This window comes from Cetorhinus maximus, unplaced genomic scaffold (genome assembly GCF_964194155.1).
Source record: "Cetorhinus maximus unplaced genomic scaffold, sCetMax3.hap1.1 HAP1_SCAFFOLD_535, whole genome shotgun sequence".
Taxonomy (NCBI): Eukaryota; Metazoa; Chordata; class Chondrichthyes; order Lamniformes; family Cetorhinidae; genus Cetorhinus; species Cetorhinus maximus.
The window spans coordinates 62,007-83,878 of NW_027596477.1; the positions used below are offsets into that span (position 1 = coordinate 62,007).

General features: G+C 47.4%; 1 protein-coding gene across 2 annotated transcripts in view; it reads left to right on the forward strand.

Annotated features, from left to right (window-relative positions):
• The window catches only part of LOC144674004 (apical endosomal glycoprotein-like), a 56,935-nt gene that overhangs the window by 10,910 nt on the left and 24,153 nt on the right, over positions 1–21,872 (forward strand). Inside the window, exons 5-9 of one of the 2 annotated variants that reach the window (XM_078535579.1) lie at positions 1,218–1,355; positions 7,297–7,421; positions 9,293–9,383; positions 11,264–11,410; positions 12,494–12,625. In XM_078535579.1, the coding sequence (XP_078391705.1) occupies positions 1,218–1,355; positions 7,297–7,421; positions 9,293–9,383; positions 11,264–11,410; positions 12,494–12,625 (633 nt within the window). The remainder of the gene's footprint in view (positions 1–1,217; positions 1,356–7,296; positions 7,422–9,292; positions 9,384–11,263; positions 11,411–12,493; positions 12,626–21,872) is intronic. The other variant, XM_078535580.1, reaches the window with a different exon arrangement.

Here is a 21,872-nt window from a genome sequence, read left to right on the forward strand (position 1 = left end):
ACAGCGGGTGACCGTCAGGGACAGTGGCTCGCACACTGTTCTTTCACCCTCTAGGACAGTGGCTCACACAGTGTCCTTTTGCACTCTGGGACAGTGGGTCACACACTGTCATTTTGCACTTTGGACTAGCGTGTGACACACTGTCCTTTTGCATTCTGGGACAGTGGCTCACCCACACTGTTCTTTCTCCATCTGGGACTGCGGGTCGTCCACCGTCCTTTCACTCTCTGGGACAGTGACTCACCCACACTGCCCTTTCACCCTCTGGGACACCGGGTGACAGTCTGGGACAGTGGCTCACACACTGTCCTTTTGCATTCTGGGACAGTGGCTCATCCACACGATACTTTCACCATCTGGGACTGCGGGTCACCCACTATCCTTTCACTCTCTAGGACGGTGGCTCACCCACACTGTCCTTTCACCCTCTGGGGCAGTGGGTCACATATTGTACTTTCACACTCTGGGTCAGTGGGTCACGCATTGTCCTTTCACACTCTGGGCAGTAGGTCACAGACTGTCCTTTCACCTTCTGGGACAGTGAATCACACGATCCGGTCACACACTGTCCTTTCAGCATGAGACAATGGCTGACCCACGCAGTCCTTTCACACTCTGGGACAGTGGGTCACACACTGTTCTTTCACACTCTGGGACAGTGGATCACACACTTCTTTCACACTCTGGGACAGTGGGTCACATACTGTCCTTTCACACTCTGGGACAGTGGGTCACACACTGTTCTTTCACACTCTGGGACAGTGGATCACACACTGCTGGGACAGTGGATCACACACTATCCTTTCACCCTCTGGAACAGTGAATCACACACTATCCTTTCACACTCTTGGACAATGGGTCACACACTGTGCTTTCACACTCTGGAACAGTGGCTCACCCGCACTGTCCTTTTACACTTGGGACAGTGGGTCACACGCACTGTCCTTTTACACTCTGGGACGATAGGTCACCCGCGCTGTCCTTTCACCCTCTGAGACAACGGCTCACCCACTGTCCTTTCACACTCTGGGACAATGGCTCACACACACTATTCTTTCATACTCTGGGACAATAGCTCACACACACTGTTCTTTCACACTCTGGTACAGTGGCTGTCACACTGCCCTTTCACGCATAATGGGATGTGTAGGCTAAGCCTCCTCAGACTGATCTTGTTCTGGCCATTGGGCAATGGTGCTTTTTTCTGTTGTTTCCAGGACACTACATGCTGGCTGATACCAGTCTTGGGGTTCTTCCGAGCAGCCAGTCAGTGCTCCTGGTTTCACCGGTCCAGGAGCCAAGCGATGCTGGAGTTTGCCTGCAGTTCTGGTTCCAGATGAATGGCGAGACTCCAGGTAACAGCTTCATATTTATTGGCCTCAGAGAGTCAGCCCTCCTTTCTACTGTGCCTCTTCATACCTGAACTCAGCACCTCTCCAGTCACTCTCGCATGATTTAGCTCTGACTCCTCTTCACAGCAATGCCCAATGTTCTGGACCTTAGCTCACCCCAGGGTCAGAACCAGAGTTCCCCGGGGGTTCCAAATGGATCAGGGAATGTTTTGATCTTCTAACAGCGACTGACCATAGTCTCTGCTCCTGTTAGGTTTTGCAGACAGCATATGGCAATGATTGTGATTACTAAAGGTCCAATTTTTAACTAAACCTCCCAAAGGAAGTGGGTGAGAGGGCAGTTAAATGGCCACAGCATCTTGTCTAACTGATCACATGGGATAATCAGGTCAGATGATGAGGCGAGTGATTCAGACACCCCGAAATAGCAGGTCCCTTCTTCAAATGCACAGTTCAGGTTCCCAATGTTATCATCAGGGTCCATCAGTAACATTAACCCCAGGCCTGTGTGGAGAGACCATTGGAGCTTTGTCGCCATGCCAACCAAGTGGGAAGATGGGAAGAGGAGGTGGGGTCAGTAGAGGCTCGGAATAGCTAAATTATGTAATTCTATTTTAGTTTGTTTGCTTGTGGGCCTGAACATAGGACTTAGGAACAGGAATAGGCCATTCAGCCCTTTGAGCCTGCTCCACCATTCAATAAGATCACGGCTGATCAGGTTGTGGTCTCAACTCCACTCTCCTGTCCGCCCCCCACCATTGCCCTTGACTCTCTTGTCCATCAAAAATCTGTCTAGTTCAGCCTTGAATAAATTCAATAACCCGGCCTCCACTGCTTTCTGGGGAAGAGAATACCACAGATTTCCAGCTCTCTGAGAGAAAATATTTCTCCTTACCTCCACCTTAAACAGTAAACCTCTTATTCTTAAACTGTGCTCCCTGATTCTAGTCTCTCCCACGAGTGGAAACATCCTCCCGGTGTCTACCCTGTCAAATACCTTCAGAATCTTATATGTTTCAAAAAGATCATCTCTCATTCTTCAAATTCCAATGAATATAGGCCTAACCTGCTCAAACTTTCTTCATGAGATAAGCCACATTTTTATTTTAAATGCTCTTATCTCATAACTCACCTCATCATTCAATGTCATGTCTACCTGTTCTGTCTCCCTGGTAAATACTGAAGTGAAATAATTAATATTTACATAAGAACTAGGAGCAGGAGTAGGCAATTCAATACAATCATGGCTGATCTCATTTCGGCCTCAACTCCAATTTCCCACCCGCTCCCCATAACTTTTCAACCCATTACTAATTAAAAATCTGTCTATCACCTCCTTAAATTTATTCAGTGTCCCGGCATCCACAGCACTCTGAGGTAGTGAATTCCATAGATTCATGACCCTTTGAGGAAAGTCCTCCTCATCTCTGATTTAAATCTACTACCCCTTAGCCTAAAACTATGGCCTCTCGTTCTAGAGTGCCCCACAAGGGGAAATGTCCGCTCCACGTCTACTTTGTCTATCCCCTTTAGCATCTTATATACCTCAATTAGATCTCCTCTCATCTTTCTAAACTCTAGCGAGTATAAGCCTAAACTGCTCAATTTCTCCTCATAAGACAAGCCCCGCATCTCTGGAATCAATCTAGTGAACCTCCTCTGAACCGCCTCCAGTGCGACTACATCCTTCCTCAAGTAAGGGGGCCAAAACTGTGCACAGTACTCCAGGTGCGGTCTCACCAAAGCCTTGTACAGTTCCAACAACACTTCCCTATTTTTATACTCTATTCCTTTAGCAATAAATGCCAAAATTTGCCTTCCTTATTACCTGCTGTACCTGCATACTAGCTTTCAGCAATTCATACACGAGGACACCCAGATCCCTCTGCACTGAAGCATTCTGAAGTTTCTGTCCATTTAAATAATAAGTCGCCTTTTTATTCTTCCGACCAAAATAGATAACCTCACACTTAACCATGTTAAACTCCGTCTGCCATCTATCGTTACCTGTGGTATTATCCTGTCTGTCCCTTAGTGGTCCTATTCCCATCACAGCCTTCCTCTTTTATTAATGCACCTCTAAAATATTTTATATTTTGTTTTATGTCCATTGTTAATTTGATTTCATAGTTCTTTATCTTCCTACTTGTTTTTTTGACTTCTCTCATAATCTCTTCATTTTTTCTCTTATCCTGCACTCCTCTGCTGCCTAGGTAGTTAATGTTTGCCTCTTTCCTAACTAAACAAACCTGCCTCTGACCTGAATGATTCTTCCAGGTTGTGGTATTTTTTGGTGAGATCAGTTTTGCTAAAAATAGCTTGTATTCAACTAAAAGCAGACCCTGCAATTTCTTCCTGAAAAGGCGGTGGAAGCAGAGTCTTTGAATATTTTTAGGCCAGAGGTGGATAGTTCTTGATAAGCAAGGGGGTGAAAGGTTATCGGGGGTGGGTGGGAATGTGGAGTTGAGGTTACAATCAGATCAGCCATGATCTTACTGAATAGCAGAGCAGGCTCGAGGGGCCGAGTGGCCTACTCCTGCTCTCCTGCTCCTAAATCGTAGTTCATATGTACATTATTATGATTAGACCATATGCTAGTGTTGATGTGTTGGTGTTTAGTTCTATGATGTAACACCCTAAGTCGAGAATGATTTAAGGGCAAATAAAACATTTAAAAATTAAATCTGGAGAAATGCGTACTTGAGTTCCCATCCTTAGGCCACCTAAGGATGGCATGAAACTAATCATGTTTAGTGATACTTCCCATTCTAATCTTCCTGGTAGGTATTTGAGTGCAGCTTGTTTCATAATATCTTTTAAGGGTGAAAATGGGAATTGTTGTCCTTAAGCTTGGGAAACTATTCCAAATATAGGATTTGTAAGATTGTCTCTTTGATTTAGGGTAAAATGGAGGAATGAGGGAGCTTATGTGATCTGCTCTGCAGTCTGTCCAATAACAAGCCTGGGTGGCTTGTGGTTATTAAAGGTTTAAGTGTGGCCCAGGTTGTCTTACCGGGAAAAAGGTGCGAGATATGCACACCTGTAAACAATGACCAAGGCAGCTGTGCTGATGGTGAATAGACTGCTTGTCTCCAAGTCACAGGGAGGTGTTAGGGATGTCAGGTTTTATAAGCAGTTATACCTTAAACTGTCTATTTAATTCCAAGATAGAGTGGAGTTGGGAGTTTAGAAGATAGTCAATCAGCATTTCTGCCTGGATACAAGGCCCATGTGATTCATGTTGCTATGGAGATGGGCTTTGAAAGGGGAACAGGGGAAAGTCATTGTAGCATCGGCTTACAGGGTTTTCTTAAGATATCTCTAAACCTCACAGACAAGTCAGTCTGCAAGAATCTGAGAGAGAGAGCAGAGCGATAAAGGCATCCATTTTTATTTTTCAACAATATAAAATGCAGGTAGGAGCTCGTGCTTGGATTCAAGAGACCAAGTTTGTGAGGATTTAAACAGGGTCGAAAGACTTACTTAGCTTTGGCTAGAGGGAGGGGAACTCCAGGGTAACCCTCACCATGAAAGTCAGTTCAGGGATTGGAAGCTATTCGGCTGGAAAAGGAAAAATGAAACAAGCAATTGAGAGCTGAGAATAGCTTTTGACTGATTCCTGAAGAACGAACTCTCTACTTAAGAGTAAAGAATAACTGTGGTGGGGGATTTCTGATCATTTTAAAAGTTAAATGGAGGATATTTTCTGTAGTTTAAGTTGTCTATGGAATAATGTTTAGACAACGTTGCTTTTAGTTTGTTTATTACAGATAAAAGCCTTAAAACTTGAAATCTTGTTGTTTGATCTTTTCAGTTGGTCACCGGAATTCAAATATCTTTTTAAAAGTTATCGGCCTCTATGGGGATTGTAACAGAGCTAAGAAAGTGAAAATGGTTGTTGAAAGTACTTTGGCTGCTAAAACACTGGCTCTTGTGGCGTCAATAGATATCAAATTCTATTTGTCAAATGTTTTAAGTGAGATTCTGTACAAGGAGAGTGCAGAAGGCAATATATCCATTTAATGTTCTAGAGACAATTATTCACTGTGGGATAAAGTATACTTTACGAAAAGTGTGAGAGAGTACAGGTTAGAGATTGACCTTGCTGGCTTGAAACAGATGCTGGAGAGAAAGAAAATCTCTAAAATTAAACAGTTGGATGCAAATCATCTACTGTCTGATTGAAATGCATGTGTGAAGAATTAATTAGGGGTCCTCGAGAAGGGGCATCTCACAAAGTAATGTTTTGTGCAGATTTTAGAGATTTTTATCATTTTTGAAATTTTGGTCACACATATAAACTCTTTTTATTTAAAGAAAGAGAAAGGAACCTGTTAATTATATATTAATTCAAGAACACAAGAATGAGGAGCAGGAGTAGGCCATTCGGTCCCTTGAGCCTGCTCAGTTATTCAATAAGATCATGGCTAATCTGATTGTTGTCTTAACTCCACTTTCCTGCCTGCCCCCCTTGTTGATCAAGTATCTGTTTAACTTGGCATTGAATAAATTCAGTGACCCAGCCTTCAATGCTCTCTGGAGAAGAGGATTCCATAGACTAATGAGCCTCTTCACCTCTGTCTTAAATGGAAGACCCCTTATTTTTAAATTGTGTCCCCTAGTTCCAGTTTCTCTCATAAGGGGAAACATCTTTTCAATCTGTCACCCTGTCAAGCCCTCTCAGGATCTTATATTTTTCAATAAGATCACCTCTCATTCTTCTAAATTCCAATGGATACAGGCCTGACCTGCTCAACCTTCCCTCATAGGATAACCCTTTCATCCCAGGTATCAGTCAAGTGAACCTCATCTGATTTGCTTCTACTGCATTTATATCCTTTCTTAAATAAGGAGACCAAAGTTATACACAATATTCCAGATGTGGTCTCACCAAGGCCCTGTTACAGCCATAGCAACACATCCCTACTTTTCTACTCATTTTAATTATGTTCAGGTGGTGGGCATTAACTGAACACTGTGCCACTATAAATTGACAATGATTGAAAGCATAGTGGTGGGTAAGGAGGTGTATGTTTGTATTGTGCAACTCTGTAGATAAGTGCTTGTAAATGTCTGATGGCTTTCTGGAATATTCTGGAATATTCCTCAATCAGTTTCCACTGATTGAACACACTGAAGCACTATCCCCATCAAACACTCCCAGGACAGGTACAGCACAGGGTTAGATACAGAGTAAAGCTCCCTCTATACTGTCCCCATCAAACACCCCCAAGGCAGGTACAGCACAGGGTTAAATACAGAGGAAGGATTCCTCTAAAATGTTGAAATGGTGGCTGTTTCCGACTAGGATTTGAATCCAAGGCATTCTGTTTCCAAGTCTAGAACTTAACCATTTCAGATTCCATGTCCAGACCTGAATCTGTGGCCGGGATTTTACGGACCCGCTGAGGGAGATTCAGCAGCTCAGCCAGTATGTTTTATTTTATTCGTTCATGGGATGTGAGCATCACTGGCTAGGCCAGCATTTATTGCCCATCGCTTTGTTCAGAGGGCTTTTAAGAGTAAACCACGTTGCTGTGGGTCTGGAGTCACATGTAGGCCAGACCAGGTAAGGATGGCAGATTTCCTTCCCTAAAGGACGTTGGCGAACCAGGTGGGTTTTTACAACAATGGTTGTAAATGGTCATCATCAGACTCTTAATTCCAGATTTTTATTGAATTCAAATTTTATCATCTGCTGTGGTGGGATTTTAATCTGGGTCCCCAGAGCATTACTCCGGGTCACTAGATTACTAGTCCAGTGACAATACCACTATGCCACCACAAATCCATTGACTTTCGGCAGGACTGGACGATCCTGGTGGTGGGCAAGGCCGGAAAATCCCGGCCAGTGTCTAACACACTGTCCTTTCTGTGTAAGAATGTATATAGTGATCAATGCTGGTGTTAGCCTCATCACACAGAGACCTTTGTTTTACTACAGGAGATTTGAACGTTTATGCAGAGGAAGAGACACAGGAGAAACAGAAAGTGTGGAGTATCAATACGGGCCAGGGGCTGACATGGAGCCTTGCCAGAGTCAAGATTCAAACAGCACACAACTGGAAGGTGATGCCCTCTGACCTCACAACACACTGGTGCCAACACCCCAATAGCCCAATGTGCTAGCATACTTCCTGATGTATCAGCTGGCATTTCATTTGACAACCTCGTAAAAACTTCAAAAAGGTTTTTGAAACTGACTAACCAGAAATTACGCTGAGTGTGGGCGTATGATGTCTGTAAATAAGTGATAGGACTGAGATTGATGTAGGATCAGGCCCATCATAGCTGTCTGCTCATTTCCCACACTGAGCTAATGGATCAGGCAGGGAATATTTTCAGTATTCACAATCTCCCAGCTACTCTCTGGACCAGGGTAAAGAGCTCTTACACAAAACATGAGAGTTTAGTTTCAATATTCAGTTTAATTCAAATGGATGTTGGTGAGTGTCCTGTGATTTAATGTGGGATCATCTCTGCCCTCCCTGTCCATTCAGACTGGGACTGTCCTTCTATGGTGAATAGAGAATCTTCCAGAACTGTCTTGGTTACAATTCAGCTCAGTGCTAGTGATTTGTTTCCCTCAAAATCTTTTATTCACTACTTTCTGTACATTTTAGAATTTGTTTTGGGATATTTTTCCCCAGAATGTTTAGGGAATTTTTCTATGGACACAGAAATGCCACAAATCCAACGATAATCGAAAGGGTTTCAGAATGTCAGAAGGACACACAGAATGTATTAATAAAGAGGTTTTTACAATCCCAGCTTTCACAGAGAACTCAGGGAATAAATGTAAGTTATAGAAACATTTGCCAGCTACAAAGTCAAATTATCAGTCATATCATTGAATGAAACAGCACAGGAGGCTATTCATTCCATTGTGTTTGTGCTATCCAATTTGACCTCCTGCACCACTCTTTCCCCAAAATCCTGTCCATTTCAAGTGATTATCCATTCCCTCTGTAAGTTACTATTTCATCACGACTCACTGTGTAAGACTTGTTTTTAATATTGGGAAGATGTTTTCAAGCAGTTATGTACAATATTTAATATGTGAAGATAAACCAAAGTCAGATTGACCAATAGGCACCTGAATGTGGCAGAGAGACCTTGCAGCCAATCCTGCAGCATTGTGGCAGCACTGCCTCTGGCAGTCATGCCCACCACTGCCATCTATTTAAATGGCTTCCTGCAGTCAAGTGTGGGGATCGAGTGTAATTCCAGCCCAGGCATGTAACAAACAGAAGGCATTGGGCAGCATATTCCTCTCTCCTCCTGATTCCTGATAGCACAGTCCTGCTGTGTTTCCCAAAGCACAGGGGGCTTGTTGGTGATGATGCTGTGAACAGCAGATCTGGCTGCCTCTCTGCTATCATCACTTGTTCCTCCTCCCCTGTGCTCTCGGACGCAGCTGGAGGTACTCCTTGCTCACTAACTACATTCCTAGGATCAGTTTACTGGATCCTGGCAATATTGGCCATACTGCAATATGGTGCTGTGATAGGGGCTGTCTCACTTGTGGCTCCAATGGTGTTCATAAACTACTCTTCCAAGCCTCCAGTGGGAGAAAGGGACCTTCAAATGGGGCCTCAGCTGTGTTGTTCAGTTAGTGCTGGAGTGAGGGAGCTGGATGGTGCATTGTATATCATGGTGATGTCTTCACAAGCCCCAAAATTCCCTAGCCCTCTCCCACTTAGTGTCACCAGCAGTGGGTTTGGTATCCAGAGTCGGGGGGGGGGGTGGTGGAGGCAGGGCGGTGGGGGGCTGGTTGGTGTTTCTGGGAGACAGGGTTTGTTTCTGGGAGGGAGGGGGGTGGGGGGCTGGGGGCCGGTTGGTGTTTCTGGGAGGAGGGGGGTGGTGTTTCTGGGAGGGAGGGGGGTGGGGGCCAGCAGAGTTTGGTGTCTCCAGGTCACTGACAGCCTCTCTTTCTACAGTTGATCTTCGAAGCAATTGGAGGAGGAGCAGCCATGTCACACATTGCGATCGATGATGTTACACTTAGTCACACAGAATGTCCTTCAATCGGTGAGTGACCCTGTGACCCCCTAACCCTTAACCCCTGGTGAGTGACCCTGTGACCCCCCCTAACTCTTACTCCCCTGGTGAGTGACCCTGTGACCCCCTAACCGCTACCCCCCTGGTGAGTGACCCTGTGACTTCCAACCTTCTCCCCGCCCCCTCACCCCAATTCCTGGGGAGTGAGCCTTAACCACACACCCACCTCCCCCTTCCTGTCCTCACTCAGCTCCCTCACACTCTCCAGGAGATAGCCCTCTGCAACAGTCAGAGCCTGGTCCTGTACGGCCCACTGTTTGTGCAGGGAGGACCCAGCCTGCCCCAGACTCTGAACACTCACACCCTGATGAAGACAAGAGAGCTCAGAATTTGGTTTTCTGGTAGCCTGGATGGCTCCATTGTTGATAGTGTATCTGGTGAGGGCCTCAGCAATCCCACCCTTCAGTTCTTAAAAGTCCCTCACCCACTGAGAAATTGTAGTGAGGCTCCAAGAGAGGCCAACATACAGTACCTAGACCCAGATAGTCAAGGACAGAAGAGGCGGGGGGGTGGTCAGGGGACAGGGTGACTCTAGTGAAGGTCCCCCAGATGGAGGTGGGATCACTTCCCTCATGTCAGGGTGGATGCTGCTGAAATAACATCATAGTTCTTGACATTCCAAACACCTCATCCCACCAACTGGGGGCAAGACCCATGGTCAACATTGGGCACAGAAAGAGTTGTACTTCACCAGACTGCATCAGGCTGTGTAGGATTTCAGGGTTTTGGGCCACAGATACCTAAATAGGCAGTTGACTAGTCATAAATAATTTTAAGATGGTTTATTAAGTTTATTCAGAAACAACGATTTAGATACGATACATTAACTAATTAGACAGAAAATAGGTGTACGACCTGTAACAACTGTGATAACAGCATTCTGCTCTCTAATGGAAGGGTTAAGAAACTTTTCTCTCGATCTCTTGATCTTTCTCCTCCTCCTCTGGTCCATCCTCCATCTGAAGCAGCCCAACAAGCACTGCCACCTCATCAGCCCCTCAGCCCCATACCACCAGTACAACATATATACAACTATATACCCTCTTTGGGGGGATTGGTAGCTGAGCCAGTGTCAACCGTCTATCCAACTATTCTGACTAATGGACACAGGGCAGGCACTCAAAATGTCAGAGTAGTTACCACGCTGCTCGAGGTCAGCTTTTGAGTTTACATCTTGCTGAGGGTCATATCCTGGCCCTTTCTAAACACTTAGATAGATAAGGGGGTTCAGAAGACCCCATCATGCCAGCTTAGGAATGTCAACATGGCAGCCTGAACTAAGACTGCTTAGAGGTCAAAGTATTTAGAAATCCTCTTTCCAGAGAGGGAATCAATGCTGCTTAGTTAATCCCATAAGATGCAGAAAATACCTGCTTAATGAAGACCACAATTTCTTAAGGCTGGGCCGGGCTGGGTCAGGCTGGGCAGGGTCGGGCTGGATTGGACTGCATCAGGTTGGGTTAGACAGAGTCAAGCTAGGTTGGGCTGGGGTCAGGTTGGATCATACTGGGCTGGGTCACGCCGGGTTGGACAGCGTCAGACTGGGCCGGGCTGGGTCAGGCCAGGCTGGATAGGGTCAGACTGGGCCGGGGTGGGTTAGGCCAGGCTGGACAGGGTCAGGCCAGGTTGGACAGGGTCAGACTGGGCCGGGCTGGGTTGGACAGGGTCAGACTGGGCCGGGCTGGGTCAGGCCGGGTTGGACAGGGTCAGACTGGGCCAGAGTGGGTCAGGCTGGGCCGGGCAGGGTTTGGCTGTGCAAGGCAGGGTCAGGCTGGGTTGGACTGGAGACCAGGAATTCCAGGTTTACCTGAAGGACAAAGTGGGTGAATTATTTTCCCTTTCCTCCCTAGGAGCCTGTGACTTTGAGCTGGACCTGTGTGGCTGGAAGAATGTCCTGAACCCTAAACTTGACTCCAAGGACTGGGACTGGACCAATGGGCAAACCCCCAGCTACTTCAAAGGGCCTAAGGTGGACCACACACTGGGGAATTCACAAGGTGAGTGTCACTGCTGAATGATTACTGCCAGGCTGTGGTGTGCTGCCCCTCTGAGCAGTAACCAGCGTTAACACAGCTGCTATCAGTCAAAAGATGTTTCCCATAAGGGGATGAGCTATGAGCAGATAGCATAGATGGGCAGTGCCAGGGTCACTGAGGGTGAATCTCTGTGAGTGAGCATGTGTATAAATGCATGTGTGTATATATACGTGTGTGTGTGTGTGTGTGTGTGTTTCAATGGGTGTGTGAGAGTGGGAGTGAGTGAGTGAGTGTAAGGACAGAAAGAGGTTGTGGAAATAAAGGAGGGGGAATAGAGGAGAGTGAGGAAGAGATGGAGGAGTGAGATGGAAGAACTAGAAGAGAGACAGAAATGAAATGCAGGAGAAGGAGCAAGATAATGGAAAGATGAAAAAGAGAGACAAATGGAAAACCTAAAGGAGTAATAGAAATGAAGGAGTGATATTAGAGAACAAACCGTGATGGTGGAGTGAGTTGGTTATCCTTCACCTCCCTGTGACTCACTCTGGGACAATGTTAATTGTTGGTCAGATCTTGATGGTTGATTGAGTAGTTAATTCATTGACTGGTTAATTCATACATTTCCATTTTCTAAAGACAGTGGCAGCCTTGGTGTCTCAGCACTCGGTGTTGGTGAGTGCACAGAGCAGGAATTTAACCTGTTTGTGTTTCAGTGTCAGCCTTGGCTCAGTTGGTCACAGTCTTGCCTCAGAATCAGACGTTCATGGGTTCAAATCTCACTCCAGACACTTGAGCCCATAATCCAGACTGTCACTCTAGCGTAGCACCGAGGGAGTGCTGCACTGTCAGAGACCCTGTCTTTCAGATGAGACGTTGAACTGTCTCTTGCCTCAGAATTTATCCAATATCCTCAACAAAGATCCCAAAAACAGCTTATCTGGTCATTATCACATTGCTGTTTGTGGGAGCTTGCTGTACACAAGTTGATTGTCACGTTTCCTACATTACAACATTTCAAAAGTATTTCATTGACTGTAAAGAGCTTTGGGGTGTCCTAAGGATGTGACAGGTGCTATATAAATAAAGCTTTTCATTTTTTTCCAGGTCACTACATGTTTGTGGACATTGAGGCTCTGAATGCTGATGAGACAGCCTGGCTTCTGAGTGAACATCTCCCTCTGACCAAGGGCTCCTGCCTCACATTCTATCACCACATCAATATCTCCAAACAGCTCCGTGAGTTCCTTTGTGCGGGAATCTCAATCAGGCAACTCAAACGCTAACCAATACAGAAAACAAAATGAAATTCAGAGATGCTGGAAACATTTGACAGGTCAGGCAACCTCAATGGAGAGAGAAAGGTGGGTTAATGTATCAGATCAATGGCTGTTCATCAGAATCAGACATTAACCCTACAGTTCTCTCTGCACTGACGCTGACTAATCGACTGTGGCTGGACACATTCCTGGGGGTGTCATCAGGTAACCTCCAACTGCCCTGCCCCATGCTCCCACTTCAGCCAATCAGAAAGCAAATAGAGTCAACATTATTTGATTGGTTGATTCCTGACTTTTTTTTATTCATTCATGGGATGTGGGCATCGCTGGCTAGGCCAACATTTATTACCCATCCCTAATTGCCCTTGTTCAGAAGGCATTTTTTTTGAGTCAACCACATTGCTGTGGGCCTGGAGTCACATGTAGGCCAGACCAGGTAAGGATGGCAGATTTCCTTCCCTAAAGGACATTAGTGAACCAGATGGGGCTTTACAACGCTGTAATCAGACCCTGTCCGGAACTTGATACTGAACTGTCAGTCCTTTTTTCCATCTCAGATATTTCTAATTAGACCTTTCAAAGAATTTTTTTGAAGGAAGTTTTTTTGCAACAACTCAACAGTCTTTCTCTGGGGCTGCAGTGTTCCAGAGATTAATCTTTAATTCTTGGAGACTCCTGGGCAATCCTGGAGAGTTGGCAACCCCAATTTCCAGCCTGGTCTCTGAATGAAGTTCAGTACCAAGTTCCTGACAGGCTCTGATTACAGCGTTCTGCTCTACCTCTATAAGCAGGGTACAGTGTGTGAGATTCTCCACCTTACCCGACCAACTGCAGCTCACTGTGCTGAGAAAGATAAACTGGAGTATTTCTGAAATGGTGAGAGACTAAGAAATGTGGACAATCAAAGGGTTTCAGGTATATCAATCACTAAAAGCTAGTGTACACCTTCAAAATGTAATCCAAAAAAACTAATAAGCATCAGCACACAAATGCAAAACACTGCAGATGCTGGAAATCTGAAATAAAAACAGAAAATGCTGGAAAACTCAGGTCTGGCAGCGTCTATGGAGAGAGAAACATGAGGTCGATGACTGATCATCAAAAACTGGAGAAGCTGGAGATGCAATAGGCTTGAGCAAATGAAAGGTGGAGAGGAGCAGGGAGGGTAAAAGAACAGAAGGGAAAGTCTGAGATAGGGTGGAAGAGAAGAGCAATTAAATAAGAAAAGTGTTTGACGGTTCAAGGTCAAAAGGAATGGTAATGGGAGAGGTAAAGGAAGAGAAGATGTGACCAGAGGAGGTGTGAATGGCAGAATGATGAACAGCTACCATCCAAAAGTAAAAATCAAGAGAAAAACAAGATTGAGACTGAAACATGCAAAAGAAAGGAAACAAGATAGAGGCTGGTGTTCCTATCTAAAGTTGTTAAACTCGATGTTGAGTCCAGAAGGCTGTAAAGTGCCGAGTTGAAAGATGAGGAGGTGTTCTTCGAGTTTGAACTTGAGCTTCATTGGAACACTGCAGCAGGCCAAGGACAGAAAGATCAGAGTGTAAGCAAGGTGGAGAATTAAAATGACAAGTGAAAGGAAGCTCCGGGTCACACTTAGGGACTGAACGGAGGTGTTCCACAAAGTAGCCATTTGGTTTTCCCAATGAAGAGGAGAGCACATTGTGAACAGTGAATACAGTAGATGAGATTGAAAGAAGTTCAAGTAGATCTCTGCTTCACCTGGAAGGAATGTTTGGGGTCTTGGACGGTGAGGAGAGAGGAGGTAAAAGGGCTGGTGTTGCATTTCCTGTGCTTGCCCAGAAAGGTGCCAAAGGGAAGGGAGGGTGTGTTAGGGGTGAATGAGGATGGGACCAGGGTATTGTGGAGAGAATGGTCCCTTCAGAATGGTGAAAGGTGAAGGCAATGGGAGATGTGTTTGGCAGTTGAATCACGCTGGAAATGGTGGAAATGAAGGAGGATAATCCGTTGAATACGGAAACTGCTGGGTGGATGATAACGTCAAGAGGAAACCTATCATGGATCTGAGAGGGAGGGGAAGAGGTGAGAGCAGACATACTAACTGGGTGAGGGAACCCTCAGCTGAGGAAATGGGAGGAACTATCAGAACTGCTGGTATGGTAGGTTGCATCATCAGAAGCGATGACACAGAGAAATTGGGAGAGTGGAATAGAGTCCCTAGAGGAAGGAGAGTTTGAGGAAGTAATGTTGAGGTAGCTGTGGCAGTCAGTGGGCTTATTAGTGAATATTGGTTGATATCCTATCAATTGTGTGGGACTGTATGTGGAACTGTACCCCAGTGAGAGTAATTGCGTGCAGAACCGTACCCCAGTGAGTGCCAGTGTGTGTGGAACTGTATCCCAGTGAGAGCCAGTGTGTGTCGAACTGTACCCCAGTGAGAGCCAGTGTGTGTGGATCTGTACCCCAGTGAGAGTCATTGCGTGCGGAACCAGACCCGAGTGAGTGCAAGTGTGTGTGGAACTGTATCCCGGTAAAAGCCAGCACCTGTGGAACTGTAACCCATGATAGTCAGTGCATGTCGACATGTACCACACTGAGAGCCAGTGTGTGTACCACTGGACCCCAGTGAGAGTCAGTCTGCATGGAACTGTACCCCAGTGGGAGCCAACGTGTGCGGAACTGTACCCCAGTGAGAATCAGTGTGTGCGGAACTGTACCCCAGTGAGAGTCAGTGTGTGCGGAACTGTAAGCCAGTGAGAGTCAGTGCATGTAGAACTGTACCCCAGTGAGAGTCAGTGTCTGTGGAGCTGTACCCCAGTGAGAGTCAGTGTGTGCGGAACTTTGCCCCAGTGAGAGTCAGTGTGTGTGGAACTGTACCCCAGTGAAAGTCAACGCATGTGGAACTGTAACCCATGATAGTCAGTGCATGGGGACCTGTACCACACTGAGAGACAGTGTGTGTACGACTGGACCCCAGTGACAGTCAGTTTGTGTGGAACTGTGCCACAGTGGGAGCCCGTGTGCGCGGAACTGTACCCCACTGAGAGTCAGTGTGTGTGTGGAACTGTACCCCACTGAGAGTCAGTGCCTGCGGAGCTGTACCCCACTGAGAGTCAGTGCCTGCGGAGCTGTACCCCAGTGAGAATCAGTGTGTGCGGAACTTTGCCCCAGTGACAGTCAGTGTGTGTGGAACTGTACCCCAGTGAGAGTCAGTGTATGTGGAACTGTATCCCAGTGATAGTCAGTGTGTGTGAAACCCGTACCCCAGTGACAGTCAGTGTGTGTGGAACCCGTGCCCCAGTGAGAGTTGGTGTCTGTGGAACAGTACCCCAGTGAGAGTCAGTGTGTGTGGAACTGTATCCCAGCGAGAGTCTGTGTGTGTGGGGAACTGTAACCCACTGAGAGTCAGTGTGTGTGGGGAACTGTAACACAGTGAGATTCAGTATGTGTGTGGAACTGTACCCCAGTGAGATTCAGTGCATATGGAACTGTTCCCCAGTGAAAGTGGAGAGTCAGTATCTGTGGAACTGTATGTAAGTGAGAGTCAGTGTATGTGGAATTGTACCCCAGTGAGTGCCAGTGTGTGTGGAACTGTACCAAAGTGACGGTCAGCGCGTGTGGAACTGTAACCCATGATAGTCAGTGCATGTGGACCTGTAACCCATTGAGAGTCAGTGTGTGTACTACTGGACCCCAGTGAGAATCAGTCTGTGTGGAACTGTACCCCAGTGAGAGTCAGCGTGTGCGGAAATGTACCCCAGAGAGAGTCAGTGCCGGCGGAGCTGTACCCCAGTGAGAATCAGTGTGTGTGGAACTGTACACCAGTGAGAGTCAGTGTGTGTGGAACTGTACCCCTGTGAGAGTCAGTGTGTGTGTGGAACTGTACCCCAGTGAGATTCAGTGCGTATGGAACTGTAGCCCAGTGAAAGTGGAGAGTCAATGTATGTGGAATTGTACCCCAGTGAGTGCCAGTGTGTGTGGAACTGTACTCCAGTGAAAGTCAACGCATTTGGAACTGTAACCCATGATAGTCAGTGCATGGGGACCTGTACCACACTGAGAGACAGTGTGTGTACGACTGGACCCCAGTGACAGTCAGTTTGTGTGGAACTGTGCCACAGTGGGAGTCAGTGTGTGTGTGGAACTGTACCCCACTGAGAGTCAGTGTGTGTGTGGAACTGTACCCCACTGAGAGTCAGTGCCTGCGGAGCTGTACCCCAGTGAGAATCAGTGTGTGCGGAACTTTGCCCCAGTGAGAGTCAGTGTGTGTGGAACTGTACCCCAGTGAGAGTCAGTGTGTGTGTGGAACAGTACCCCAGTGAAATTCAGTGCATATGGTACTGTACCCCAGCGAAAGTGGAGAGTCAGTATTTGTGGAACTGTATGTAAGTGAGAGTCAGTGCATGTGGAACTGTACCCGAGTGAGTGCCAGTGTGTGTGGAACTGTACCAAAGTGACGGTCAGTGCATGTGGACCTGTAACCCACTGAGAGTCAGTGTGTGTACTACTGGACCCCAGTGAGAGTCAGTCTGTGTGGAACTGTACCCCAGTGAGAGTCAGCGTGTGCGGAAATGTACCCCAGAGAGAGTCAGTGCTGGCGGAGCTGTACCCCAGTGAGAATCAGTGTGTGTGGTACTGTACACCAGTGAGAGTCAGTGTGTGTGTGGAACTGTACCCCAGTGAGATTCAGTGCGTATGGAACTGTACCCCAGTGAAAGTGGAGAGTCAATGTATGTGGAACTGTACCCCAGTGAGAGTCAGTGTGTGCGGAACTGTACCCCAGTGAGAGTCAGTGTGTGTGGAACTGTACCCCAATGAGAGTCAATGTGTGTGGAACTGTACCCCACTGAGAGTCAGTGTGTGTGGAACTGTACCCCACTGAGAGTCAGTGTGTGTGGAACTGTACCCCACTGAGAGTCAGTGTGTGTGGAACTGTACCCCAGTGAGAGTCAGTGTGTGAACTGTACCCCAGTGAGAGACAGTGTGTGTGAGTGGAACTGTATCCTAGTGAGAGTCAGTGTGTGTGTGGAACTGTACCCCAGTGAGAGTCAGTGTGTGTGTGGAAATGTACCCCAGTGAGAGTCAGTGTGTGTGTGGAACTGTAATCCAGTGAGAGTCAGTGTGTGTGGGGAACTGTAACCCGCTGAGAGTCAGTGTGTGTGGGGAACTGTAACACAGTGAGATTCAGTATGTGCGTGTGGAACTGTACCCCAGTGAGATTCAGTGCATATGGAACTGTTCCCCAGTGAAAGTGGAGAGTCAGTATCTGTGGAACTGTATGTAAGTGAGAGTCAGTGTATGTGGAATTGTACCCCAGTGAGTGCCAGTGTGTGTGGAACTGTACCCCAGTGAAAGTCAACGCATGTGGAACTGTAACCCATGATAGTCAGTGCATGGGGACCTGTACCACACTGAGAGACAGTGTGTGTATGACTGGACCCCAGTGACAGTCAGTTTGTGTGGAACTGTGCCACAGTGGGAGCCAGTGTGTGTGGAACTGTACCCCACTGAGAGTCAGTGTGTGTGTGGAACCGTACCCCACTGAGAGTCAGTGCCTGCGGAGCTGTACCCCAGTGAGAATCAGTGTGTGCGGAACTTTGCCCCAGTGAGAGTCAGTGTGTGTGGAACTGTACCCCAGTGAGAGTCAGTGTGTGTGTGGAACTGTACCCTTCTGAGAGTCAGTTTGTGTGTGGAACAGTACCCCAGTGAGATTCAGTGCCTATGGAACTGTACCCCAGCGAAAGTGGAGAGTCAGTATTTGTGGAACTGTATGTAAGTGAGAGTCAGTGCATGTGGAACTGTACCCGAGGAAGTGCCAGTGTGTGTGGAACTGTACTAAAGTGACGGTCAGCGCGTGTGGAACTGTAACCCATGATAGTCAGTGCATGTGGACCTGTAACCGATTGAGAGTCAGTGTGTGTACTACTGGACCCCAGTGAGAATCAGTCTGTGTGGAACTGTACCCCAGTGAGAGTCAGCGTGTGCGGAAATGTACCCCAGAGAGAGTCAGTGCCGGCGGAGCTGTACCCCAGTGAGAATCAGTGTGTGTGGAACTGTACACCAGTGAGAGTCAGTGTGTGTGGAACTGTACCCCTGTGAGAGTCAGTGTGTGTGTGGAACTGTACCCCAGTGAGATTCAGTGCGTATGGAACTGTAGCCCAGTGAAAGTGGAGAGTCAATGTATGTGGAATTGTACCCCAGTGAGAGTCAGTGTCTGTGGAACTGTACCCCAGTGAGAATCAGTGTGTGTGGAACTGTACCCCAGTGAGAGTCAGTGTGTGTGGAACTGTACCCCAGTGAGAGTCAGTGTGTGTGCAACTGTACACCAGTGAAAGTCAGTGTGTGTGAACTGTACCCCAGTGAGAGACAGTGTGTGTGAGTGGAACTGTATCCCAGTGAGAGTCAGTGTGTGTGTGGAACTGTACCCCAGTGAGCGTCAGTGTGTGTGTGGAAATGTACCCCAGTGAGAGTCAGTGTGTGTGGAAATGTACCCCAGTGAGAGTCAGTGTGTGTGTGGAATTGTACACCAGTGTGAGTCAGTGTGTGTGTGGAAATGTACCCCAGTGAGAGTCCGTGTGTGTGTGGAACTGTACCCCAGGTAAAGTGGAGAGTCAGTATCTGTGGAACTGTAGTAAGTGAGAGACAGTGTGTGCGGAACTGTACCCCCGTGAGAGTCAGTGTGTTTGTGGAGCTGTACCACAGTGAGAGTCAGTGTGTGTGTGGAACTGTACCCCTGTGAGAGTCAGTATGTGTGTGGAACTGTACCCCAGTGAGATTCAGTGCGTATGGAACTGTACCCCAGTGAAAGTGGAGAGTCAGTGTGTGTGGAACTGTACCCCAGTGAGAGTCAGTGTGTGTGGAACTGTACCCGAGTGAGAGTCAGTGTGTGCGGAACTGTACCCCAGTGAGAGTTAGTGTGTGTGCAACTGTACACCAGTGAGAGACAGTGTGTGTGAGTGGAACTGTATCCCAGTGAGAGTCAGTGTGTGTGTGGAACTGTACCCCAGTGAGCGTTAGTGTGTGTGTGGAACTGTACCCCAGTGAGAGTCAGTGTGTGTGTGGAACTGTACTCCAGTGCGAGTCAGTGTGTGCGTGGAAATGTACCCCAGTGCGAGTCAGTGTGTGTGTGGAATTGTACCTCAGTGAGAGTCAGAGCGTGTGTGGAACTGTACCCCAGTGAGAGCCAGTATGTGTGTGGAACTGTACTCCAGTGAGAGTCAGTGTGTGTGTGGAACTGTACCCCAGTGAGAGTCAGTCTGTGTGTGTGGACCTGTACCCCAGTAAGAGTCAGTCTGTGTGTGTGGAACTGTACCCCAGTGAGAGTCAGTCTATGTATGTGGAACTGTACCCCAATGAGAGTCAGTCTGTGTGTGCGGAACTGTACCCCAGTGAGAGTCAGTGTGTGTGTGGAACTGTACCCCAGTGAGAGTCAGTGTGTGTGTGGTACTGTACCCCAGTGAGAGTCAGTGCATATGGAACTGCACCCCAGTGAGAGTCAGTCTATGTATGTGGAACTGTACCCCAATGAGAGTCAGTCTGTGTGTGCGGAACTGTACCCCAGTGAGAGTCAGTGTGTGTGTGGAGCTGTACCCCATTGAGAGTCAGTGTGTGTGTGGAACTGTACACCAGTGAAAGTGGAGAGTCAGTATCTGTGGAACTGTATGTAAGTGAGAGTCAGTGTGTGCGGAACTGCACCCCAGTGAGATTCAGTGTATAGGGAACTGTACCGCAGCGAAAGTGGAGTCAGTATCTGTGGAACTGTATGTAAGTGAGAGTCAGTATATGTGGAACTGTACCCCAGTGAGTGCCAGTGTGTATGGAACTGTACCCCAGTGAAAGTCAGCACATGTGGAACTGTAACCCATGATAGGCAGTGCAGGTGGACCTGTACCCCACTGAGAGTCAGTGTGTGTACTACTGGACCCCGGTGAGAGTCAGTTTGTGTGGAACTGTACCCCAGTGGCAGCCAGCGTGTGCGGAACTGTACCCCAGTGAGGTACTGTTTGTGTGGAACTGTACCCCTGTGAGATTCAGTGCGTATGGAACTGTACCCCAGTGAAAGTGGAGAGTCAATGTATGTGGAACTGATTGTAAGTGAGAGTCAGTGTATGTGGAGTCAGTGTGTGTGCAAATGTACACCAGTGAGAGTCAGTGCGTGTGTGGAACTGTACCCCAGTGAGAATCAGTGTATGTGGAACTGTACCCCAGTAGAGTCAGTGTGTGTGGAACTGTACCCCAGTGAGAGTCAGTCTGTGTGTGTGGAACTGTACCCCAGTGAGAGTCAGTGTGTGTGTGGAACTTGACTCCAGTGAGAGTCAGTGTGTGTGTGGAAATGTACCCCTGTGAGAGTCAGTATGTGTGTAGAACTGTACCCCAGTGAGATTCAGTGCGTATGGAACTGTACCCCAGTGAAAGTGGAGAGTCAATGTATGTGGAACTGTACCCCACTGAGAGTCAGTGTGTGTGGAACTGTACCCCAGTGAGAGTCAGTGTGTGTGGAACTGTACCCGAGTGAGAGTCAGTGTGTGTGGAACTGTACCCTAGTGAGAGACAGTGTGTGTGAGTGGAACTGTATCCCAGTGAGAGTCAGTGTGTGTGTGGAACTGTACCCCAGTGAGAGTCAGTGTGTGTGTGGAAATGTACCCCAGTGCGAGTCAGTGTGTGTGTGGAACTGTACCTCAGTGAGAGTCAGCGTGTATGTGGAACTGTACCCCAGTGAGAGTCAGTATGTGTGTGGAACTGTACTCCAGTGAGAGTCAGTGTGTGTGTGGAACTGTACCCCAGTGAGAGTCAGTCTGTGTGTGGACCTGTACCCCAGTAAGAGTCAGTCTGTGTGTGTGGAACTGTACCCCAGTGAGAGTCAGTCTATGTGTGTGGAACTGTACCCCAATGAGAGTCAGTCTGTGTGTGTGGAACTGTACCCCAGTGAGAGTCAGTCTATGTGTGTGGAACTGTACCCCAGTGAGAGTCAGTGTGTGTGTGGAACTGTACCCCAGTGAGAGTCAGTGTGTGTGTGGAACTGTACCCCAGTGAGAGTCAGTATGTGTGTGGAACTGTACTCCAGTGAGAGTCAGTGTGTGTGTGGACCTGTACCCCAGTAAGAGTCAGTCTGTGTGTGTGGAACTGTAACCCCAGTGAGAGTCAGTCTATGTGTGTGGAACTGTACCCCAATGAGAGTCAGTCTGTGTGTGCGGAACTGTACCCCAGTGAGAGTCAGTGTGTGTGTGGAACTGTACCCC